The 26,017-nt window shown below is 39.6% G+C and overlaps 2 protein-coding genes across 2 annotated transcripts; one reads left to right on the top strand and one right to left on the bottom strand.

Moving 5' to 3' along the window:
* Positions 1 to 1,454: 1,454 nt before the first annotated feature.
* On the bottom strand, positions 1,455 to 7,093 carry tstd2 (thiosulfate sulfurtransferase like domain containing 2). The gene is made up of 9 exons (XM_079667882.1): positions 6,516 to 7,093; positions 5,553 to 5,842; positions 5,049 to 5,157; positions 4,824 to 4,943; positions 4,224 to 4,329; positions 3,967 to 4,082; positions 3,601 to 3,759; positions 2,851 to 2,989; positions 1,455 to 2,019 (listed from the first exon to the last, which is right to left on the bottom strand). Exons 1-9 carry the CDS (start codon positions 6,645 to 6,647, stop codon positions 1,796 to 1,798), a joined length of 1,395 nt encoding a protein of 464 aa, XP_079524008.1. The 5' UTR covers positions 6,648 to 7,093; the 3' UTR covers positions 1,455 to 1,795.
* Positions 7,094 to 7,249: 156 nt separating this feature from the next.
* Positions 7,250 to 20,858, top strand: ncbp1 (nuclear cap binding protein subunit 1). The gene is made up of 23 exons (XM_079667881.1): positions 7,250 to 7,439; positions 8,320 to 8,408; positions 8,544 to 8,644; positions 8,733 to 8,889; positions 9,168 to 9,275; positions 9,529 to 9,650; positions 9,802 to 9,871; positions 11,148 to 11,363; positions 12,322 to 12,419; positions 12,492 to 12,555; positions 12,645 to 12,755; positions 14,030 to 14,094; positions 14,180 to 14,242; positions 15,089 to 15,163; positions 15,367 to 15,470; positions 15,629 to 15,751; positions 16,174 to 16,276; positions 17,570 to 17,663; positions 17,753 to 17,856; positions 18,489 to 18,609; positions 19,684 to 19,824; positions 19,988 to 20,101; positions 20,227 to 20,858. The coding sequence occupies exons 1-23, from the start codon at positions 7,403 to 7,405 to the stop codon at positions 20,338 to 20,340; spliced, it is 2,394 nt and encodes a 797-aa protein (XP_079524007.1). The 5' UTR covers positions 7,250 to 7,402; the 3' UTR covers positions 20,341 to 20,858.
* The last annotated feature ends 5,159 nt before the right edge of the window (positions 20,859 to 26,017 follow it).

A 26,017-nucleotide genomic window follows, 5' to 3' on the forward strand; every position in this document is an offset into this window, starting at 1 on the left:
TATTTGGCCTCAAAATACCAAAAAGATCATTGCAGCATCCCATAATCCCCTCTGTTTCAAAAGTGCTTTACCTTGGTTGGTGATTGGTTAATGGTTAGATAAACCAAAAAATGGTTGACATCATAAAGTGGCCAAAATCTGATCAGCTCATTTTCACAGGTTTTTTATATAAATGGATCAGGACAAAAAGAGAGAGAAGTTTTTTCCCCGAAACTTTCAGAATCTCTTTACACAGAGGGGACACATGTTAATGTAGAAAAGACATGAAAAAGTGGATTTTGCATAATAGGTGACCTTTAAATCCATTTATAGAAACATGTAAATATGATATTATCTTATCATTGTAATTTGCACATCCTGCACAAAACTGTTTATTTCTCAGTGTAATAGAGGGTTAGTGCGTGTGTTTTAATGTTTTGACTGTCATTTCTCTTTTGAATATTGTATGTTTCTTGACTATTGCAGTATTTTTGTATTATTTTCTGTTACCTATGAATATTTGTTATAATATTTCAGCTGTTAGATTTCCTTTTTATGAGTTGTGTTTCATTATATACATTAATTTATATTTTTCCTAACTCCAAACCTGTTTCCTGGGCTTTTGCTATTTGTTATTTAGCCTTAAGAAATGTCTCGTGTCAAATTGTACTTCAAAGCTTAATCTTTAATAGCACTACAACTACTAACAACTATGTTTAATTAATAACAGCAAGATTGTATGTGTGTCATTCATTTTATGACAAGTATTAAATGCATTTTTAAAAAAAAGAAAAAAAAAGTCTATTAAATCGAGCGACGATATGAAGATGTAAGAAATGTTGTGATTGTGTCATTTTTTTAATTTTATAAATACATCCACCAACACGAATCCTCTTTATAATGTTCCGATAATGTGTCTACAATTTGAAAAACCATTACATTTTTGATTGATTTGAAATCGTTGCATCAAATTACCTTTTTTGTCCCTCAGAGGTGTCAGCTGGCAAGGACACAAAATCTCTCAAAACATGAAAACTGACAAAGAAAATGAAGGAAATGAAAACATAAAAAGTACTGTACCTTTGTGTATGTTTCTTTCACGCGGCCTGCTTCAGCATGGTTTCATTTTAAGTGTTTTATCCCCAATTATATGAGGGGTTTTTCAAAAAATAAAAACGAGTCAACCGGAGCCAGCCACAGAGACGTGCTGCTGCTTGTGGTTTTCTGAAGTGTTGAAGCAACACCTGCAGTCTCAGTAACCTGCTTTCACCAGAGTGCATGGTTAACAGAGCACCAGATAACTGCTATGCATACTGTGTTTTTGATATGGTTGTATACAAGTTGTTATGCAGCATAACTAAAATGGTCAAACAACATTATCTTTAGAACTATGACAATTTTGGCAAATAAAAACTAGTAATACGCATATATAGTATAGTATATAGTAAACCAAGCACACACACACAGAAAATAACAAGTTTATATCACCTGGAACTCAGATTTTATTATTGATGAGGCATTCCAGATTCAGAAAATCCATGTAAAAAAGAATCATTGATTTTGCAGATGCATTCTTATATTTTCTCAATTAAAAAACAAATTCAAATTGTTTCCATCTGGTATCAGCTTCACAGATGACTTTCTTAAGAATAAAACTCCTTTAATAAACAATACATCTGACTTAATTCCCAATATTCATATAAAAAAGTGAATGAACTGGGCCCCATCCTCTAATTTCAGCTGTGATTTATAATCTTGGACAGGCATCATTATTCACGTGGTGGAAAGCCCCTGTCCAGTCGTAGCGTCTCCATTGCTACGCATCCTGAGGGATTCTGGGACGTCCTTCAGTGCACTCACACTCCTCTTTGTGATGCGGACCAGACGCCTGGCTCTGGTTCTGTCCCTTGGTCTGGCAGGCGGGGCAGCAGGCGGTGCGTCCGTCCTGTCTGCAGCCGGGACAGGACAGAACCAGCTGGCAGCAGAACCGGGTGGAGCAGAGCTGGTACCGGTCCCAGGGAGAGCCGCAGTACCTGCATTCTGCACAGAGATGTAATTAGGTTCCTTATTCTAAAACAAAGAGTTGCATTAGAGAAGTGGTTCCCAACCAGAAGGTGTGGGAGGCTGTGGCTCAGTGGATAGTGCGCTGAAATTCGAATCAGGGGGTAGCTTTGGATAAAAGCATCTAACAAGTTAAATGTAATATAATCTAATGGGTACGGGGACCCCTAGGGGTACTTCAGGGGATCGCAGGTGCCTGGTCGTCCGTTCTAAAAATAGCGCAAGTCATTGCTAAATAAATAAATAACTTGTGTCTTACAGAAATACAGAAAATAACAATGTTTCATTTCAAATATGATGGATAAAAGTGACTGTTCAGAGGGGAGGGGCCATGTCCTAAAAAAAATACATAAATAAATAAGTAGTCTTAACATCATTTTTGTTACCTTACAACAAGTGTACATTTCAAGTTTAAATGCATTTGTATTAAATGTGATTTATATACGTGATTTTCATTTAGGAGCAGTTGGGTTAAACGATAACATAGGGTTTAATACACGAAAAAATAATCAGGCGAATAATCAGATGAGTGAGGGGTACTTATAGAATGGCGGCCAGCTCAAGGGGTACACGAGACAAAAAAGGTTGGGAACCACTGGAACTGCATGTCAGTGTTTATTCATGGTTATCGATACTCTTAACTATTTTTTTATTTCAGAAATAGCTATCTAATACAAAGATAAAGGAAATGTTTTTATCATTTTAGTTTCAGTGTACAGAGCAAAGGCCTTAGTGCTTTTCATGTTATTTGTGATGTTATTCTGTCTGTATTTAATCAATTAATTTGTGCTGATTTATGCACAAACTAACCTGAGATGATGTCCTTGTTGGAGGAGATGGCGTAGCGTTCATCAAACACAAAAAGCTTTCCTCTGTAGAAACCCTCTGGGAACTGTTCCAGATATCTGTGGATTCCACCTTTCAGCTGGTACACCTCCTTACAAACATCCTACAGGTAACAAAAACAGATGCATTAAACTACAATTACAGAACATTTAATAATACAAATATTTTCCTAAACTAATTTATTCCGTGTTGGCATTATTCCTAGTATCGATATAATGAGTTATTTCTGCAGAGGGATGTGTTCACAATGTACACACTTGTTCCTAAAAACATGGCCAAACTGTTTTTTAATGGTTGTTGACAGAATTGTTCGTATTAATGGAGAGACAAAAATACCTACCTAAGAGTCCTTCAGTAAAATCCTTTGACGCTAACGTGTCAACAAAACAAAACAAGAGTTTTGAACCTAAGCTTTCTGCTTCGGACATCTATGCAAATGAGCAAATATTGAAACACAGCATTTCAGAAAATTAACTATTGTATAAAATTGTCTCGATTTTAGTAATCAACTGGAGAAGTGTCATGGTGATATCGCTTAGTATTTTTACCCTTTTCAACTGTAGTGTCCTGCCTTGACTGTTAACTGAGTGTTGGTCAAAGGACAAGCAGACAATGACTCAGCAGAGACACAATGTGAGTTACAGCATCCCTGTTAGCTATCTAACAGCTACATTAAAATAAAGAGTCCAATTGGCCCAAGACGAGTCCTCTCACTTTGGAGCGGAGGTAGGCAGAGCCGCGCTCACAGCGGATCCCCCCGGTGCAGTACATCAACACCCTCTTGTCTCTGAACAGATCCAGGTTCTGGTCCACGTAGTCCGGGAAGTAGCTGAACTTACGGATGCTCGGGGCGAGACACTTAGTAAACTGGCCCTGGAGGGAACACATTTACACAGTTCAAAAAGACAGTATTAAACCTGACTTTCTTTAACTATGATAGGTGTGAGGAAACTGTCATTCTCCATTTTAGTGAACATTTTTAAGGATCTAGCAGGAATTGATCTTTCTCAATATCATTTACATGTATAATTTGACAAAAAATGTAATTATGTTTTTGGTGAAAACCCTTTTATAACTTACAATTTTACTCTCATAAAAATTGCGGCAGTCCAGGAGGATGGTGTCATTGCTCTCGTCCGCTTTAGCCAAGAGAGCCCCCACCTCTTTGTGAAACTCCTCCGGCTCCAGATGAACTCCTGAGAGGTGAGACAGATACATAACTCATCTTCACAAAATCAGCTGTAACGAAACAAAACTCCTAGCACAATATAAGAGCTAAATAAACATGTGCAAATAGAAAAACTGTTATTGTGAAAACAGAATGACACAAACGATACCTGCCAGTTGGTAGGACACCACATCAGGATCCATTCCCATTGGGACGATTTCCTTATAGACTCCGACCCTCAGGTCTTTAAAACACTCTGCACCACCATCACTTGTCTGAACACACACAGAGACAGAGACAAACACTTCAAATACAAAGAATTGGCAAAAGAAAGAATAAAGGACTTGTTTACTTTTGCATTTTTTATACCTGGGCTGTGGTGTTTAGTTAATATCTGTACAGTATGCCCCACTGCCCCAACTCATTTATCAAATGAACAGGAATAACATTGTTTGCCTTTTTTAATGCAGCAACAAATTGATCGTTCCCGTTTATACCATGTAAAAAGAATAACATTCAATCAAATTGAAACCGGCCCGTTGTCTCGATCCAGACATTTGAGACAGTATCGGCCTAATATCCAATATTGGTGCGTTCCTCATTTTGAATGTCATATGATTCTTTAATGTTATGTCACAGGCTTAAAACTCTGTCTGCTGTGGCTTATGGTGCAACAAAAAACAGACATATTGATGCAATGTGCTGTGTAGAAGCATAACTGTATGTAATGTATGTCAAATAAAAAACACATCCTCCAACCTAGACTGACCTTAAAATCATCCTTTTCCATCTTGAAGAGAGGGTGTGATCGCGTTGCGTCGATGTAAGCGTCGGTCGCCATGTTGGTGCCTCCGACTGTTCCATTGATGCCTTCAGTCGCCACCCTCACCTGAGAACAGGATATATTTCAAAAGGACGGTTCAACTGAGGTAAATGCTTTCTTGTAAAATTCTGTAGTATCTAAGTTTGAGGCAGGATATGAGGATTGAATCACCTTGCCAGTTAAGTGCAGCTTCTCACACAAAGCTCTCTGCCAAGCACAGATGACATGTGGATCGTCAATTTGACAGTAACGGTAATAGAGGAGAACCTTGCCTGGACCTCTGAAAAGAAGAATAACAAAGACAGATAGAAATGTAAATGGCCTGTACTTATATAGCGCTTTATCCAGTCTTTAAGACCCCTCAAAGCGCTCTACATACTACATGTCATTCACCCATTCACACCCATTCATACAGAGCAGTGTACCCTTACTCTAAGAACTAACATTCACACACACTCACACACCGTTGGCCATCGGGGTTAAGTATCTTGCCCAAGGATACATCGACATGTTGACTGCATGGGCTGGGATCGAACCCCTAACCCCAGATATCAGTATTTATAGAAAAAGATCAATATTTTAGAAATTACAAATGTTAACTTGATTTTAAGATGAATTTTCACTGTGGAACAGACAACTAAACGTAGACAGAGGGAATCAAAATGTGATCAGTACTTCTGGAGCTGCTCCTCAGAGATGTGCCTGGTGTCAGGTATCCAGGCAGAAATGTCCACCGGCTCTGCCTCACACTCGTTCAGCTGCTGTGTTTCAGCTTCTTCTTCCAGCTGGTTCAACAAACACTGATAAGCATCCTGTGTGAGCCGCTGTATTTCAGGATCATGAGTCCGGGCCACGTGTTTGTGAATGGCAGAGTGTTCTCTAAAGGTCTGACCACAGCAGCACCAAGACAAGTCCCCCTCCTCTGGACTGCTGTTCCTCTTGGACGCCACAAAGCCAGCAAATGACTGTGAAGGGGAAAAAACGAGGTGCTCTGAATGTGGAAAATTCAACTTTCCAACCTAATTGGGACCTTTCATAGAAATCCATGTCTATTTACAAATGTGAGTTGAAGGGGTTTAATCAAGAGTGATGTGCCCTTCTGAAAATGTTTGTTTTATTCCTTATTTACGTATTTTAACTGAGAAGATATCACTTTTGATGAGATTGTAATACACATACATGGGGGGAAACATTGATGTGGGACACAATAAAAAAATAAAGATAATTTTGAGTAGCAGAATCGTATTTTCTCAATTATTTTACAATATGTCATATAACAATTTACAAATCTCAGGAGATGTAATAAATGTTATAGGCTAAATGTGTCAAAAATACCGATGTGCTGCACAGATGCCCTGACCCACACATCATATTCACATAAACACACCTCAGAAAACACTTGGGATTTTGGTACGGATCCCTGCAGAAATCCCACCATAAGTAAAACAAAAAAAAGGTAATCTTAAGTACAGTATTCTAGTTAGTATACTTAGTAACTTCCCACCTCTGCAAACACTGCAACTATATGTTACTATACATGTAAGCTCACTGATCACACACATGATCCTAGCTGTGTTTACCTAACTTGCAACGTGTTGAGAGCAAACAACATCAATCAGCTGTTTGTTGTTTACTCACCTTCCTCCTGCACAAGCTGTAGCCTCTTCTCTGTGAGGCAGACAGCTGTTTCTCCTGTCTCACTCCATTACATGTCCGAGTGTCAAGATCCAAGTCCATGAACTCTGAGAAAGATGTATTATCCTCTGCCATGTTTTTAGGATCTGTAACAATCTACTAATCACTTATAATCTAAGTTATAAGAAACTTGTTCTCTACATGTAGAAGTTATCCATTACCAGGACATTAAATGTTAATTGATGTCGGAAAATATTAAATATAACGTCTTAAAATTCCTTTATATAGGTTGTAAACACACAACTGTCACCAAACGTGCTTTAGTAAATATCGACATCGGACGAAAAAGGACGGTGCACCTTCTTCAACTTCTTCTGTTGTTTCACAAAAACAGCTTTTATGTGCATTTACTGCCACCTACTGTATTGGAGTTGGGACCAGAATTATCTATGGAGGACGGAATAAATAAAATAAAATGTTAAATTATCTTGTATTAACTCTGTTTGTCTTATATAATATGAACACATCATCTTCCTCGGTGCTCCTTTTAACTGTCCTGACTGTGATTTGTTTGGCTGTAATGAATCTGAAATGTGAAACTGTATTCCTTAATGTATTTGTTCTATATGTCTAGCCCTGAAAGCAACTTTCTTGAATATAAAATATATGATGTTCTTGAAAAATAAAGGGAAAATATATATATGTTATTCAAAACGATGCACCTTCCTGTTGCCCCGGATGTCCATCACTTGAATCGGACCGCTAGTATTTTTCTGCTCCACGAATAACGTCCAGGCTGAATGATCTAGAAGCCCTGCAAAGCCGCATTATTATTTCATATTCTTTTTTTGTCGAATTTCCTTACATTTATAGTGAAACGGAATAACAAAATGTCCAGGAGACGACACAGCGAGAGCGAGAATGACGGTTAGTGACCGTTAGTTACATGTGTACAGCTAGCACAATCAGACGTTGTGCTAACGAGCTAACGTTAGCGTGTTTAATCACTTCAATGCAATTATGGTTATTAATTACTTCACGAATTTAAGTTTAAGTCTTTTCATTGTAACATTAACATGTCTCACAGTAAATACGGGTTGATTTGTGGTGTCGGTATAGCGGGTTGAAAGCTCGAAGATTTTTGTTTTACTAGTGTTAACCGGTGTATGTTAGCACTAGCTGCTAGGTTAGCTAATGTTAACCTGTGTGGTTCGTATGGGGGCGGCAACCAAGTGATGTGAATAATACAAATACCTCACTTAGAGTAGTTTATATTACATGTACCGATGCTTTGTTTTACTATCCACAAGAATATCCATAAACCACTGACGCATGGCCAGTTAAAGGTACTTATTGATTAGCAGTTAAGGGGAAATCCACCTTAAAACTGAACTGTAATGATTTAAAAGTGCAACATCAAAGAAGGTTATGTTACTTTTAGATTACAATGACTTTTAAAGGATGACTGCTTTCATTTATTGCAAGGATATATTCATGTTTGCTAGATAACAGACATACTTGTCAAGTTGTAACACCATCATCATCATCAACTCCATATGTAGTCCCTACTAATTCAGGGTCAGTCATATTTAACCTCATGACTCATTGCAAGGAGAACCTGATAGAATCAATTTAAATCTGAGCTATTTAATATTAACCATGAAATGTGTTTACAGCCTGGCTTCATAAACACATCTCATGGTGTTACGGTGTATTTTCCATTAAGACTGCCATTGAGTTACTCTATCAGTTGCTGTTTGTCTTCCACTCACTTTGCGATTATTTAGTTGTTCTTTTGCTCTTTCAGGAGGTCAGGAACACAAAAGGAGGAGAACGTCGGAGCCCATTGAAATAGAAGATCGCCTGGAGTCACTGATATGTCGTGTGGGGGAGAAGGTAAAACATCCACCGGGGAAATCTAGCTCCTGCAGATCTATGTAGAGCACTTCTCTTCTCCTCACAGGCTCTGATATAATTTAAAACACTATAGTTCAGCAAAAACAAACCAAATTGTTTACTTGTTCTTCACAGAGTACTTCGTCCCTGGAGAGCAACTTGGAGGGGCTTGCAGGTGTCCTGGAGGCCGACCTTCCAAACTACAAAAACAAAATTTTGCGCATTTTATGTGCCGTGTAAGTTCCTCACCACTTCTCACTTGCTCACTGTTGAATGCTGACTGTTTGCGTGGTCTTTTCTCACTGAGTTGTGTTTGGGTGACAGCGCCCGCCTCCTCCCAGAGAAGCTGTCTGTGTACACGACTCTGGTCGGCCTCCTGAACGCCAGGAACTACAACTTTGGGGGCGAGTTTGTGGAAGCCATGATCAGACAACTCAAGGAGACTCTGAAAAACAACCTGTACAACGAAGCTGTTTACTTGGTACGCCGACTTTTATTCATCGACTGTGACTGTTATTTTGTATATATCTATTGTTGTGCTTTTATTGATGTCTTAATGTGTGCATATGCGTGTGTCTGATTGTTTATATATAGGTATATACATCTTTTTGTACATATTGTTATATATTTTTGTATTCGGGATTGTGGGAAACGGTATTTCGATCTCTCTGTCTGTCCACACAAACTGAAAGATTGACAATAAAGTTGACCTCACATCTCTTTTGCTTTCTCTGTTGACACGATATCTTCTGTTTGTAGGTGCGTTTTCTGTCTGACTTGGTCAACTGCCATGTGATCGCCGCTCCTTCGATGGTGGCCATGTTCGAAAACTTTATCAGTGTTACTCAGGAGGAAGATGTACCACAGGTGGGTGGAAGAGGGCGTAGAGCTAATACATATTTGAAATGAAAACGAACAAAGTGCAACTAGAATGTTTTGAAGCTTTTTGGCGTCGCTCAAACACGTCTCCTAACTCTTACTAAATGTTTACTGTAGAGTTACCAATTCCTGATAAATGCAACATTGTCCTTGACTTTACACCAGATGACTTTACATTTGGGTGGAAACGTTAACTGCTGAGGTTGAGTTGAGACGTTTCAAGTGTTGTTTGTGTCCTCAGGTGCGGGCGGACTGGTATGTGTACGTGGTTCTGTCCTGTCTGCCCTGGGTGGGGAAGGAGCTTTACGAGAAGAAAGACGTGGAGATGGACCGACTCTTCAGCCAGATCGATGGCTTCCTCAAGTAAGAAGTCTGCCGTGCTTTCTAGACCCTTCCTGTCTTACCTGTTTGTTTTTCATATGTATTTATTTTGTTGACGTTCTAGTTATTTGTTCAGCCTATTTGTTATATTGGTCAGCTCTTCCTTAACGTATCACTTCTCTTGACTTTCCAGGCGGCGAGTGAAGACTCACGTCTCCATGCTGCAGGTGTGGACCGCCGATAAGCCCCACCTACAGGAGGAGGTGAGAGGAGCATCAAAGAACGACTTTTTCCCCTAGTATAATTTGGAAAACAAGAATAATTGTGAATCACATTCGCATGACCTTTTAGAAATGCTCACCGATTGTAGAATTCACTTCATGAGATATTATGACAGCGGAAAAATACTCCAGCTCTCTAATGAGGCTCACCTGAGGCGTTTTAATGTCCAGAAGTCCTTCCTAAATGTAAATATGGAGTTCTTCCCATATCTAATGTCCATTAAAGGGCGTTGAACATTTTGCAGGGTTCTTACGGTCATTAAAAACCTGGAAAAGTCATGGAAATTCAAAAAGCTAATTCCAGGCCCTGGAAAATGTATGTAAAACAATATTTATCCAAAAGTTTTGGAAAAGTCATGGAAATGTAACTAAAGTTGCATCAAATATAATTTATATTTTTATCTAATCGCCAAAATAGTAATACTATAACGATAATAAATACTGTATCGTATAGAAATGAAAACAACATGGCATTTAACTGACGAGGTGTTTTGCTGGTGAGAGATTTTAGTTGCTTTAGCCTGTAGAAGCTAGTAAGCCTATTTGATTTGTTTTAGATAGGCTCAACATGTTTCAGATGCGGACCTTATTTTCCTGTTCCATGTTCAAATAAACCATTTTCAGTGGTACTGCTGAGAAAGAGTAATGGAAAATGAGGTAAAGGTCATGGAGAAGTCATGGAAAATCATTGGTGAAAAAGTGGATGAACCCTGATATTGTCTATTTTTGTTTCTATATTTCTAATATGATGTCATCAATGAACTATTTCAGACTCAATCTGACTCTAAACTATCACAAAGTCACCACAAATATGGTCAAATGAAGCAGTCCTGGCTAATGTTTTATTTCTTGTTGTTAAAATAAGCTTGTGATGGCTTGGCCTGGACATAAGCTTTTAGTGTTGGGGTCAGTTTTTAAGGAAGTGTGGTTGTTACTTGAAACAACAAATATTCTGGCCTTCCAAATATATCACTTTTATATCATATTGATCATTTGGATCCTTCAATTTCCGATTTATTTTAGGTAAATAAATACCATTTACATTGTAGTACAGGGAGAGGAGGCAAGCCGTCCTTTCCCCGTTTCATAAAAGAGCTCAAGTCCTTTTTTTCTGTCCCTTAGAAAAATACAATCTTGTAACCTGTGAATTCATGTCATTTGAATGTTCTTTGCACTTATGTTGATAACTTGATGATATCCTCACCGAGCTTTTGTATGTTCTAAATACCCCCCCCCCCCGCCCTCTGTCCTCCCCCAGTACCTGGACTGCCTGTGGGCTCAGATCCAGAAGCTGAAGAAGGACCGCTGGCAGGAGCGCCACATCCTGCGTCCGTACATCGCCTTCGACAGCGTGCTGTGTGAAGCCCTGCAGCACAACCTGCCCCCCTTCACCCCCCCGGGACACATCCCCGGCGCCCAGTACCCCATGCCCCACGTCGTCTTCCGCATGTTCGACTACACCGACGCCCCAGAGGTACGACACAATTCTTTATTTAGAAGACAGTTGAGGACATTTCAGCAGTTACAATGAAATATACTTGCAGTTACAGGGAGTAGTACACCTTTGCAATAAGGGGACGGTATACATCGAAACCCTCCCCTTCTCATGGTCCTTTCTGTACAATGTTCATGAACTTTATACAATAACAGAAGGGATGTTTCATTGACATAGTGAGGGACAGTCCTGCAGGTGCAATAACAGTCAAACAAACAAGAAGTTACAATATTTTGGTAAATAGACCAAGCAACTGGTTATCATCTCATCAGTAGTTTGTTAATTCTATGAAATGTGGCCGTGTCTGGCGAAGAAAGGAAAGCCAATCCGACCATAGCTCAGTAAATCTATTCATCTGTAGGCGATACATGTACATTCCATAGAGTGCCACAGTGACGCGCCCTAAAACCCGGAACTAAGTTAGCATTTGACCACTTCCGGTTCCTTCGCCAAAAAGCAATGTATTTGGATTTCTCCATAGGATTTTGGAAAATAGCTGGAACTAAGGTCTGTGGTTGAAACACATTTAAGAGACGGATCATGTTTTGTTCTACGACATTAAATACATCAGCAGTGACCCCACATGTGGCTGAATAGCACTACAGGAGTTGTCGAGGCCGTTGTACGTCATTACACAGTAAACACTCCTGCTAAGTTTGTTTGCCCTGTTCTGCTTGAAAGCAAGTACCTGCCTCCTGCAAACTGTTCAAACAAACGCTTCAACTCGTACCATTTTCAATCTGTAGTTTTGAATGTGGATCTTAAGTTGGCGTGACGTTGAAGTCGTGCTGCTGTACCCGGCTGTAGTTCATTTATAGCTGGATAATATCCGCTACTTTTTATAATTTCCTAGTCGACAGAAGCAAAATGCTAACGTTATGCTATAAAGGAACTACAGCAGGGTCGGTGCTTTAACTCTCGTCCTTTTCCCCCTCAGGGTCCCGTTATGCCCGGCAGTCATTCTGTGGAGAGATTCGTCATCGAGGAAAACCTGCACTGTATCATCAAGACTCACTGGAAGGAGAGGAAGACCTGGTGGGTAACGAGCTTCCTTCTGTCTGAATGGGCAACACACACGTTTTAACACTTCTTTGTTTGTCCCCTCAGTGCCGCCCAGTTACTCAGCTATCCGGGGAAAAATAAGATCCCGCTCAACTATCACATCGTGGAGGTACAGTTTTAGTTTTTACAAGCTACATCTCGAGGCTATCTTCTCTCATCTAAACGAGGATTTGACATATGAATGTTTCTTATTCTCAGGTGATCTTTGGAGAGCTGTTCCAGCTGCCAGCGGCTCCTCACATCGACGTCATGTACACCACGCTGCTCATCGAGCTGTGCAAACTGCAGCCCGGCTCGCTGCCACAAGTCGTATCCTCACACCCGTCTTCAACAGAAGCTGAAATATAGGATTTAAGGTGTCTGCTTAATGAAGTGTATACGCTTGAAACGGTGTAGTGGACAAACGGTGTGTTGTTCAAGAGTCAAGTCAAAATCAAGACTTTTTCATCAAAAATTAAGACTTTTTCTCAAAATTAAGACTTTTTCTCAAAAATTAAGACTTTTTCTCAAAATTAAGACTTTTTCTCAAAATTAAGACTTTTTCTAAAAAATCAAGACTTTTTCTCAAAAATCAAGACTTTTTCTCAAAATTAAGACTTTTTCTAAAAAATCAAGACTTTTTCTCAAAATTAAGACTTTTTCTAAAAAATCAAGACTTTTTCTCAAAATTAAGACTTTTTCTCAAAATCAAGACTTTTTCTCAAAAATCAAGACTTTTTCTCAAAATTAAGACTTTTTCTCAAATCTCAAAATGATGACTTTTTCTCAAAAATCAAGACTTTCTCAAAATTAAGACTTTTTTTCAAATCTAAAAAATCAAGACTTTTTCTCAAAATTAAGACTTTTTCTAAAAAATCAAGACTTTTTCTCAAAATTAAGACTTTTTCTCAAAAATCAAGACTTTTTCTCAAAATTAAGACTTTTTCTCAAATCTCAAAATGATGATTTTTTCTCAAAAATCAAGACTTTCTCAAAATTAAGACTTTTTTCAAATCTAAAAAATTAAGACTTTTTCTCAAAATTATGACTTTTTCTCAAAAATCTCAAATCAAGACTTTTTTTCAAATCTAAAAAATGAAGACTTTTTCTCAAAAATCTGACTTTTTCTCAAAAATCTGACTTTCTCTCAAGAACTCTAAATTAAGACTTTTTCTCTAAATTAAGACTTTTTCTCAAAAATCTGACTTTTTTTTTAATACTTAAACATTTTAACAATCACTGGTCACCCGCTTGAGCTTCAATATCAGGATCCATGTATTTATGATCCTCTCAAGAATGGAAGTATTCATCACATTGTCATTAGTACATGGCTACAGTGTAGATATGTCAACTGAAATCTTAGGTGTAGCATTTATCATGGGTTCATCTTGATATTTAAATCTTACTTTGTTTACTACTGTAATCAAACACACAGTCGGATGTCAAACATGTTGTTATCATTCAGCCAAATGTATTTCCCGCTTGTTTCTGATGATATCCTAACATTAAACATGTGATAGTTAGGAGTCTTTAGGCACGAGGCCTTAGGTAAAGAACACGTGTTCCTCCACTCTAAAAACTTGTTTCCTGAACGCCTGCTGTAGTTGGCCCAAGCCACAGAGATGCTGTTCATGAGGCTGGACAGCATGAACACCAGCTGCATAGACCGGTGAGCTACTGAACATGTGATTACATTGACGAGGGGACAACTGAAGTAGCAGATCCCGTCTCTTACTTTTCCTTTTTCATTGCAGACTAATCAACTGGTTTTCTCATCATTTGAGCAACTTCCAGTTTCGATGGAGCTGGGACGACTGGTGAGTGAAATCACTTTTATATTATAGCAGCTACTGATTGTTTTATATTGACAAAAAGATTTGCCGCAAGGTTATACTAGTTAGTTCAAGTGTTTTTTCAGAGTGTGTTTGATACTTGTGGTTGAGATAACGTTTTTGCATATTTTAGTTTGCCAGCTATAATAAATGTATGTTTGGAGAACTGTGAAGGAATGACCATGTTTAAATATTTAGATTAGGAGAGAGCTTGAGTCCTCTTTCAGCACCACAGTCTGAGAACCTCTGTGGTTCAATGCCTTGGGCTCTAACGCAGCGTCCACACGCCGGCGTGCGTTGAAGCTTGCCGGTGGGCGTGTCTGAAACTCGACCAACAACCAATCACATGAATCTCCCGCCCCGGACAAACAAGCAAGCGGTTTGATTGGCTAGAGCTTGTACTGGCATATGATCTGATTGGCTGACGCTTCCGTCGAAGCTTCAAAAGTAGAACTTTTCTCAACTTTTGAAGCGAAGCAACGGAACCACAATGCAGTTCGGCAAAGCGTGACCTCACACCATTCAAAGGGAAAGGGCAGAGGCGTTGAAGCTTCAACGCACGCCGCCGTGTGGACGGGCCGTGACTGAGATTCATGAAGTCTTCTTTTATCGGTTTTGGACATTTTTTCTAGTAAAGAAACTGAAACTGAAATGCACCCAAACCGTTTTCACCAGGCAGGATAGCTTTGGTTTATTTCCTTAAAGGATTGGTCTTATTTAGGCTCAGTTTCTGAGAATATTTTGGACTGTTTAGTTTAATTTTCGTTAGTTTTAGAGTTTTTGTCAGTGATAATCGGCTGCTGTGTTGACGGTGTTGTTTCCTCTGTGAAGGTCTGACTGTCTGACCATGGATCTAGAGAAGCCCAAGCCCAAGTTCATCAAAGAAGTTCTGGAGAAGTCTATGAGGTATTAAAGGTTTTTCAACACATTATTCCTTTTGCATTGTGAATGTTCCCTTTCTCTCATTAAGTTAAAGTACATTTAGAAGCTGTATTAATGCAGCTTTAATGAATTCAAGCCTCGAAGAAGTCCTTCAATATTTTTTCTCTTTGATCTTTAAATCTAAAAACGTCATGAACTAAATGTGTCGTTTCCCCCCCTCTCTACAGACTCTCCTACCATCAGAGGATCGTGGACATCGTCCCTGCATCCTTCTCCGCTCTCATCCCCGCTGAAAACATCTTTGTTTACAAATACGCAGATGAGAGCAGCTGTAAGAACATTATCATAACATAGATTTTGCTCAACAGTAGTATCATCTGCATCTAAAAGATGTATCTGCTTACCTCTGTCAACCTCACATGTTTCTACAGATCTTTCCTGAATTAAGATATGATCGGATACCTAATGAATGTCTCTGCTCCCTCACAGCTTCGTTACCAGGTTACCCAGCATCCATCACTGTGGGAGACGCCATCAAGAACCGAGCGACCAACGAGGAGATCCTGGCCATCCTCAAAGAAGTGCCCAACCCCAACCAGGAGGACGACGACGGTCAGTGTCTCAGTTCAGTTTCCTCCATCTTGCGCAATGCTTTCTGAGCACTCTGCAGCTGTGCTTCTTGAGGAACGTGTGAGAAAAGCTTGAGCTTCAATATCAGGATCCATGATTCTCTCAAGAATGGAAGTAACAAAACAAAAAAAGAGAATTTGATGGAATTTTTCTGAAAATCTTAAATTTAGGACTACTTTTTCACAATTCTGACTATTTTTCAAAAAATCAAAAAATTAAGACTTTTTTCAAAAATGTAAGACTTTTCCTCAAAAATCTAAAATTTCTGGATTTTTCTAAAAATCGAAAATTTCTAGATTTTTCTGAAAATTTCAAAATTACTTTTTCTCAAACATCTCAAAATTATGACTTTTTCTCAAAAATCTCAAAATCAAAGCATCGTTTTGTTTCTATTCCTAATTCAGATGAGGGCGAGAGCTTCAACCCTCTGAAGGTGGATGTGTTCCTGCAGACTCTGCTCCACCTTGCAGCTAAATCCTTCAGCCACTCCTTCAGCGCCCTCGGAAAGTAAGTTCAACACGACAGGAACACTGACTCCACTTCACATCAGTTTACCCGTTTTCAAATGTTTGTAGCCCACCAAGCATACCAGATAACTAGTGAACGTAAAGGACACCTATTGTGCAAAATCCACTTGTTCATGTCTCTTCTACATCAACTCTGTGGAAAGAGATTCTGAAAGGTTCAGGAACAAAGATTCCCTCTCTTTTTGTCCTGATCCATTTCTATAAAAAGCTGTCTGAAAATGAGCTGATCAGATTTTGGCCACTTTATTATGTCATAACGATGTTTTGGCTTGAGTAACCATTAGCCAATCAGCAACCAAGGTAACCCCCACCCCCCCCACAACTTATCACCTGAATCTCCTCCTAGAGCACCATTAGGCGCATTCACACCGCAGTACTTTTCCCACAAAGGTTCATGAGAACTTAGTTCATGAGAACTAGAGAGTTCTCATGAACTAAGTACAGATCGCGTTCACACCGGAATAAGTCCCTGAGGGAGGATTAGGCAAATGAAGCCGCTGTCGTCACTTCTTCTTCTTCTGCTTTGGGTTTACTGGCAGGCCGCAAACCACTTCACGGCGTACACTGCCACCCGGAGTCCCCGGACGGAAGTCCCCGGAGTTGGGGACTGGCTTCAGTAGAAGCTGCTGGGACTCCCAGCAGCTTCTACTGAAGCCTTCAGAGTAAATCTCCAGAACGCCGACACCTCCTCATCTCCACCGCTCCCATGTTTTCTTTTGTGTTGCCATAAGTTAGTCTCTCTGCCTTTGTGCGCTGGGCTAATGCTCATGCTAATTATGTAATGCGAGGATAATAAAATGACGGCTTCACAAAACTTTTTAGGGAGTTTTACGGGGCGTGGTTTGCAATCCGCCCAGCCAATCAGAAATAGGAACCTTTTTCTCTCACAAAAGTCTCTGCTCTCTAGCAGGGACTGAAAAGGTTCTGATGAACATATTTTAGTTCCGGCTCTTTTTGGTGTGAACGCAAATATTTCGTAGTTCTGGTGAACTATTGTGGGAAAAGTACTCCGGTGTGAACGCGGCTATTGTGTTCTTTTTAACAAAATCTCTATCAGAGGGGCGTGGGGAGGGGCTCCTTATTTTCATCTAAAGTAACAGACAGAGAATCAGCACTTTGGAAACAGGGCTGAAACAGAGGGGATTATGGGATGCTGCAATGATCTGTTTGGTGTTTCAGCCAATCAGAGACAGTCTCTGTATATATCTGAGACCTTTAACATATTGATGAAAGACAGTATGATAGGGGACTCACCTTGTTCTGACTCCTTCAGGTTCCACGAGGTCCTGAAGGCCCTGACGGAGAACGACGAGGGGAAGGTGCACATCCTCAAAGTGGTTTATGAAGCGTGGAAGAATCACCCACAGGTACAAACGGAAAGCCCTTCAATCAGATAGAAGCTTTGATCCATGTGTGAGAGCAGGTGAACATGTCCTGTGTCTCTGCTGCCCTTTAGATGGTGGCCGTGTTGGTGGATAAACTGATCCGGACGCAGATCGTGGACTGCGCTGCCGTGGCCAACTGGCTCTTCTCTCAGGACATGGCTCACGAGTTCACCAGGTGAGAGGACACACACTATTTACCGACTTTGATATTGTTTTATTTATTTTATAGGTTTTAAAGGGTTTTATGGATCTAATGGGTTTCAATAGCAATATTTATGTTTTTGTGTTTTTTTAATATTTTAATCGTTTAACCTTTATTAAAATTATGGCATTTTTATTAATATCATCTCGTTTTTTTTTCTTTTTCTGTCGTACCTATCTGTTCACTTAGTTTTATGGTGTTTTATATTGTGCATCGACTCAGTTGCCTTGTGTCTTATCTGTCGGAGAGAAACCATTATTTATTTTATTTGTATTATCATACCTTTCACCTCCTTGTGTCAATGAACCTGATTAAATGTTATATTTTGCTGCATGTACCTTTAAGAGTTCTTAACAAATCATCTGAGGGGAATGTGTTGTTGTTTATTTTTAACTTGTGATGAGTCATTTTGTGTGGCATGAAGAGTGCGATATAAATAAAGCTTTATTATTATTACATGAACACATTCCTTGTTCTATTTAAAGGGTTAATAATGCACATCTATCCAGCCAGAAAACATAACAACTACTGCTCTGCTTCCTGCATTATTGGTTTACAAGCTGTCGTCTCTCGGCCTCTGTGGAATAACTCTCTCTCTCCTCCAGACTTTTTGTGTGGGAGATTCTGCACTCGACCATCAGAAAGATGGACAAACACGTGCAGAAGATCCAGCAGGAGTTAGAGGAGGCCAAGGACAAACTGGAGAAACAGCAGCACAAACACAAGGTGACTTTATCCACCATCGTCCCCGGCTTGAGCTTCAATCTCAGCACCCATGTATTTCTGATCCTCTCAAGAATGGAAGGAGTCAAAACAAAAAAAGATAATTTGTTGGTATTTTTCTCAAAATCTCAAAAAATTTAACTTTTTCTCAATATTCTGACTTTTTCTCAAAATTCTGACTTTTCCCAAAAATCAAAAAAAAATCTGACTTTTTTTCTCAACAATTTAAAAGAATCTGACTTTTTTTCTCAACAATCTAAAAAAATCTGACTTTTTTTCCTCCACAATCTGACTTTTCCTCAAAATATCAACATTCTGACTTTTTCCTGAATACTTAACATTGTTAATAATCACTGGTCACCGGCTTGAGCTTCAATCTCAGCATCCATGTATTTCTGATCCTCTCCAGAATGGAAGTAGTCAAAGGAAAAAAAGATAATTTGTTGGGTTTTTTCTCTTTCATGCTAAACTCTTATTGCACTTTTGGTAACGAGCATTGTCCACATCGAGACGGGTAAAGTTTAACCACACCTCGGAACGCGTTCACTCCGCCATCTCCTCCGTGTGTGTTTGTGTGGCTGTGTGTGTGGCTGCATGTAGCAGACGCGTGTGTGTAAACTGCCCCGCCCCCCTCGAAAATACAAAAAATAATCATGGATGCTTTTTGCGTATTAGAAACAGAGTTGGCGACACTAAAACTGCAATATAATGTTTTTGTAGCAATAATACACATGACATATATTTTGTACATGTCTCCAGTGCCGATAAAAAGACCGTTAACGTCGGAGCTTAACGGTACCACGGTCTTTAATAATTCAGCCCCGGGGCCCGTTTAATACCGGGGCTCGGTACCCATCCCTAATAGAGGCTGAATCATCATGTTCATCACATAGCTGTCATATGCCTCAAACAGTCCTGATGCTCTTCTAGGTAATCACACATCCTGTCATGTTCACAGCTACAGTTGGGATACCTTTGATATCATGTGACTCTCATACTGGAGGAGTACATTCACTATTTTCCCAACACCACGCCATGGAGGTGATTTAAAGCTTCGGACTTACTGTTTGTCCACAGAGGGACAGCGGGGACGAAGAGGACATGGAGAAGAACAGCGAGGATGAGGAGGGTCAGCTGGAGGAGCAGATCGACCGGCTGCAGGAGAAGGTGGAGTCGGCTCAGAGCGAGCAGAAGAACCTCTTCCTCGTCATCTTCCAGGTACGGAGTGTGTCAGGGACGCGTTCCTCCTGTTCTCCTTTTTAATGTCAGATGCGTCTTGAGCTGTTTCTCAGAATAGCCCTACCATGTCACTGCAGAAATGTGACTTTAGACAAGAGGACAATCAACTAAAGGTAATATCATTCCTCCCCCCCCCCCCCAGCGCTTCATCATGCTGCTGACAGAGCACCTGGTCCGCTGTGAGACGGGCAGCGCGGACATCAGCACGCCCTGGTACAAGAACTGCATCGAGAGGCTGCAGCAGGTCTTCCTCATGGTGAGACACACACACACACACACACACACACACACACACACACACACACACACACACACACACACACACACACACACACACACAGCAGCAGTAACCTTATGTGTGTAACCTCTCCTCTCCTGCAGCACCATGTGACCATCCAGCAGTACATGGGCACTCTGGAGAACCTTCTGTTCACTGCAGAGCTGGACCCCCACATCCTGGCTGTGTACCAGCAGTTCTGTGCCCTGCAGCTCTGAGAGACACACACACACACACACACACACACACACACACACACACACACACACACACACACACACACACACACACACACACACACACACACACACACACGTAATTGGAGGAAATGTGTACCCGTGTTCTCGCAGTACCTGTGCTAAACACATTAGAAACTACCAGCTCTTGCATCAAGAATCTCCTCATTAGTTTTTGTTTTTATTTACATATTTCCGTGCCATTGGACATGTTAGCTTCGTGCAGCCGAGGATGTCTTTCAGTAGGAATTCAAACGAGTGAGACCGATCCTCCGTCATTCATTTGCTGTAGTGTTTTCCTTTCTTTGTGTTGTCTTTGCTTGTTACAAGTTTTACTTCCTGCTCGTATTCTTATGACCGGGTCTTTTTAAAACTGTCTTGAGTCCAGACGGAGAGGCGATGGAACAGCAAGAGGTTTCAGTCAGAGCGCTCTACTTTTTTACATTTGTTTTATGTGGAATTGGGAAATGATTAAAACTCTGCAGAGTCTTTATCCGCCACCTGTCTGTGTCATGTCATTTTCTTCAGCTTCAAAACATTTCCCATCTTTTGTATCTTATTCTGATCAGGGCTCGACATTAACGGTTGCCAGGTTGCCATTGGCAACCATTCGAAAAAATGTCAACCACTTCTTGGCCGATGGCAACCAGTTTTTAACATAAAGAAATAAGGACAGCAAACAGCTAAATGTGCACCCCAAAATAGATGAATGTTAATTAAATGTTGTGAACAGTCGGAACCTGATACTTAAGTTGCACGTGCATTGGTGTGATTACGGAGCTAGAAAGCAATGCACGTTTACTCCATGGTTTACTCGCGTGCGCGGTGCGCCGTGTGTTTGTTTTACAAAAAATGGCGAAGCAAATTAAGTTGTTTGACAGTGGGGTAAAATGTTCGGCCAACCCTTCAACATCTCAAACGAATGTTCAAAGTGATTCAACTGATAAGGCGTAGGAAGAACCCGAACGAAAAGCAAAGAGGACATTTAAAGTCTTGGGACGCGTTGTGCATTCGCTTCCGGTAAAAGTTCCTTCAAAATAAGAGTCCCGATCATATTGCTACCAAAATAAAAGTGCAAAACGAAACTTTACCAGAGGAAAATATTGGCATACAAATATAATCACTTCTATAAAAAGGTAACACATGTTAAATATAGTTAGACAAATACAAGGTAATTTTACAGCATTAATAATTAATATCTAGTTCTTAACTGTGAATGGTTTTCATTTATTTAACATTAGAAATGTATTAGTCTGGCCAATCCAAGACTTCAATGCTTTAGGGCCAGTGGATCTATGGTGGGGATCAGCACCAAGGTCAAGAAAACCCAAATTTGAAAGGAAGACAACGGATGACCAAGAAAATACTGATCTGTGAAGAACAGAACAACAGCTGCACTACTGGTGTTTTGTATGCCAGCAATTGAGGGTGGACAAGTTTCCTACCACTTAAGTTTCAAATAATTGTGTTAATTACTTAAAGTAAAGCATTTGAACATTCTTTTGTGACACATTTTCATTATTAAGTTGATGTATAACTGCATAGTATCTTCATTATTTAAAATATAGGGTGACTAAAAATGGCAACCATATTTTCAGTTTTGGCAACCAAAAGCTGATGCCTGGTTGCCAGCCTGGCAACAACTTTTAAAAGTTAGCGTTGAGATGATCTGAGAAAAACAAACAGGGAGGAACAGAATCACTTTATGCATCGTGGGGAAACGCCTGTTGACTCTTCATAGGCTGCAACTGCAAATTAATCGGCATCCGAAAATGATTTAGTCTAAAACACAATCTAATATTCCCTTTATATTTCAAAAGAGCCTTAACCCTTAGATGCATAAGTGGGTCTTTTTTGACCTGGTGAGGTGGTTTTCTTGAAGTACCTTTGTAATTACATTTTTTTTTATCATTTCATATTCCAGCTATTCCTCAAAAAACACGTTTTGGATATCATGCCATTCTAATTTTAAATTTACATTTTAAGAAACTGTAGTTTTTGTATTTCTACCCAAAGCTTCCATAAGTGGGTAAAAAATGACCCGCATGCTCTGGGAACCTTTGATTCTTATCACCTGTTGCTGTCAGGAATACATTCACTGTGGACCACACAGACTACATCACATGTGACACCTCTCAGGAAGATTATTGTACACAGCAAGATCCTGTACCCGTCAGTATAATAATAATAATACTAATAATAATAATAATACATTATATTTGTATAGAGCTTTTCAAGGACTCAATATAAGGGAAGGTTAGGGGGGGGGGGGGTAGGACTATCAAACTTGATCAACCGGCATGGATTGATGGGGGGGGCTATGATGAGTAGACAAGAGGAGAAGAGATGAGTTTTTGAAAAGGGACTGGAATACTGTGAGGGTCTCAGAATAGCGGAGATCTTTGCATCAATATGTTCACAACGGTTTTTTTCAAAATGTAAAAAAAATATTTCTAGTGTGAACAAAAATATAAATCTAAATATTATACAAGTGATTTTTCTTAACCAAAATGTCATAAAAACACACATTATTCTAATACAGGTCCTTTTTGACCCACCTATGGAAGAGTGTAGGGTCCAGTCACTTGGGCATCCAAGGGATAAGCACCTTTAATACCACGTCTGCAGCTTTTACTATAAGGAGAAAGAAACAATTAATTTGCTGGAGCAGAGATTACTAATCGTAATTTTCTTGTACTTTAATTTTCTTTTGAATTTGGGAAGCTTAACCCTTACCTGCTATATATTGAGTATATACTGTTGTGCAAACATACACATAGTCAGACAAATGTGCCCTTTTCTTTGTATTACATCAAGCTTTCTAGAGCCCTAGCTTCAGAAGTGTGTTTTTTAAATGCTTCACATGATTAAGACATTTTCTCATGTCTTTCCTAGAGCAGATACATGACACTACTGGTTTAGAACGAGGGGAATTGAAGTTGTTTTGTGTGTTTGATGAAATGTATAAATATAAATGTTGCTGCTATTCATTGACAAATCCAAAACGTTGATACAAAATTCCTCCTAGCACTATTTCCCCCCTCTTAAAACAGTTGCATTATATAAACAAAGAAAGGGCTCATATTTAGAAAATTAAAAAACATTTGGTTCTTTTTTCGGCTTTAAAGATTTAACACAATACAAAAATAATTATATATTTGATAGAAGGACTTTTAGAGCAACTTCTCTTAGTGGGCACAACGGGTTAATGTTGATATTTCAAAATAGACCGTATGAAAATGGTCAACTTTAAACTTTAGAGCAGGGATGGGCAACTTGGATGGTGGTGGGGGCCACACATAATGTATGTACTGGCCACCAGGGGGCCGCAGATTCACTTGGAACACACACACACAAACTCCATGTATTGTATGTAATTATTAACAAATTAAGTCTGACATCCTCATTGACATTTGATCTTTCAGGGAACATCCTCTAATAAGCTCACTCAACAAATATCAGTTCACAGAAATGTTGTTTAATTTTTACAAGTGGCATGTTTGTATTGAACAGGTTATTTAACAGTGGAATAAAGCTATTTTAAACTATTGGAAAGCACAGAAAATGTGTGTGCACTAAGAATAACCATTAAGATGACATAAACATGAAGTCATGAACACTAACCCAGACATTAGTTGTCTAACTTGAACCAAAGACACAGGCTCTGCATTCCCCTTATAGAGTGGCGAAGTCCCTCCCCTTCCGGTGGACCTCCATGGGACCTTATATCGGAAAAATAATGTATTGAAGTCAATGGGGAGAGAAAGATTATCTTTCGATCCCGTTTGAATTGTGCCACGAATTACACATATGATGTTTGTCAATTTAAAAGATAATTTTGCAAGTCAAAAAAATTAAAATGTGTCGTAAAACTGTGAAGTTACACATTTCTTTGTGTGAAGCGCTCAATGAACTACAACTCTGGTCTTGCACACGTCAACAACACCAAGATGGCCGTCACGTTCGTACATTTCACCTCTTTCTTTCAGAATGAGGCGGAAAGTATTAAAAGAGGTGAAAATCACTACAAGTCTGGGCATGTTGAGAGCTGTACATACGAAAAAGGGGAGTTAGTCGGTTCCGTAAGAGCCAGCATGCGGGACCGGCTTTACAAGGTTTCGGTGAGCAGTGTTGGGCAAGTTACTTCCAAAATGTAATATATTACATATTACTTATTACTCTCTTTTGAAAGTAATAAGTTACATTACAATATTACTGTCTCTGAAATGTAATGAGTTACACTACTTTAGTTACTTTTTAGTTACTTTCACCAAAATAACCGCAAAAGAATAGATAGGTATTTTAAATGCTAAAATGTAGTTTAGTGCAGCTCATTATACATCCAGTGAAGGGCAATGGGGTATAGCATAACAACTGTGTAGGCCCTTAAGGCTACTAACAACTTGTATTACACGGCTTAGTTGAATACTCCATTCTGATTGTAAATTCTTAACATGTGACACGTTGTTAATACAGCAGTACAGACCGCTTTCAAGGACTATAATGAATGTTAACATATTGTAAATCAAGGCAAATATTATTTAAACCATGCTCATGGTTTGAAATGGCAAACATTGAAAGGCAAAAGTATTATTAAAACCATGTACTCCATCATCACCTTGGTCCCATCATATACGCTGGGAAGAGAATATTTACTGTGCTTAAAAACTGGTATCACATCATCATGTGAGGTTGACTTTGTGACCTGGAGAACATTTCAGCCTCAACATCAGCTCGTTGATAATAAGCTTGGGATATGAGATATTTTTGTAGCCATTCGTGGTGAAGGCATCTGTGCTATTGTATGCATTATTTTTGACCCAACAGGCATGTCAGAATATGGTACTATTTTCACATGAATATTCTAGCCATTGTCTATTTTTATACCACAAGCTGCAAAATGACCGCCTTACCCCACTGTACAGGCGGGTAGTTGTTTAGATATACCTGGCACCTGCGGGCCACAGAGGGGCGGCGTAGTTTCGGGCGATGAAGACTGCTGCTCCGGGGCTGGCGAGTCAGGCGGGAGTAAGCTAGTGTCCACAACGGAGGGTAACGTGATGTCCGCATCTGACCTGTTGCTACTGTCTGCAGTAGATGCAGTGTTGCTGGCATTTAGTGATTTAACCATTTTCGTATAAATGATTATCCAAAGATCAGATGTGTGTCACTGCCGTGGAAGCACTTTGGAAATGATGCACGCGCAGCGGAGCAGGTCACGCGCACCTGACACAATTTGTTGTTTGTATTTTTCGCTACGTTCTCTTTTTTGAATGGTTGCATAACGTTCAACTTCCCCGAAGATCTCGACGCGAAGCCTGAAGGGTAAACACCAGGTTTACTAATCTACCCGCAAAATTTGTCCGGTGTCGGAATGTCTCGCTCTGTTAGTACATTATTAAAAAACAAAACACCATTTAATTTCGGGTTAAAATGTGTTGTAACTGCGTTACTGAGCATTGTAACGGGTAATATATTACCCACATTTCATTAGTAATGCGTTACATTACTTCGTTACAGCAAACAGTAATATATTACTGTAACTCCGTTACTTTTGAAACGCGTTACACCCAACACTGTCGGTGAGTAACACGAGTGTAATGTGTAACGTTAATGTCAGCTAGCTAACATTAGCTAACAAGGTACACTCTCGTGTTTT

The sequence above is a fragment of the Notothenia rossii genome, assembly GCF_949606895.1.
Source record: "Notothenia rossii genome assembly, chromosome: 3".
NCBI lineage: Eukaryota > Metazoa > Chordata > Actinopteri > Perciformes > Nototheniidae > Notothenia > Notothenia rossii.

Coding starts and splice junctions, on each gene's coding strand:
- tstd2 (XM_079667882.1), bottom strand. CDS start 6,647: ATGGCAGAGGATAATACATCTTTCTCAGAGTTCATGGACTTGGATCTT. Junction 4,944..5,048: donor AGCTGCACTTAACTGGCAAG/GTGATTCAATCC, acceptor TCCTGTTCTCAG/GTGAGGGTGGCGACTGAAGG. Junction 3,760..3,966: donor ATTTTTATGAGAGTAAAATT/GTAAGTTATAAA, acceptor TGTTCCCTCCAG/GGCCAGTTTACTAAGTGTCT.
- ncbp1 (XM_079667881.1), top strand. CDS start 7,403: ATGTCCAGGAGACGACACAGCGAGAGCGAGAATGACG. Junction 8,890..9,167: donor ACAACGAAGCTGTTTACTTG/GTACGCCGACTT, acceptor TTCTGTTTGTAG/GTGCGTTTTCTGTCTGACTT. Junction 18,610..19,683: donor AACAGCAGCACAAACACAAG/GTGACTTTATCC, acceptor GTTTGTCCACAG/AGGGACAGCGGGGACGAAGA.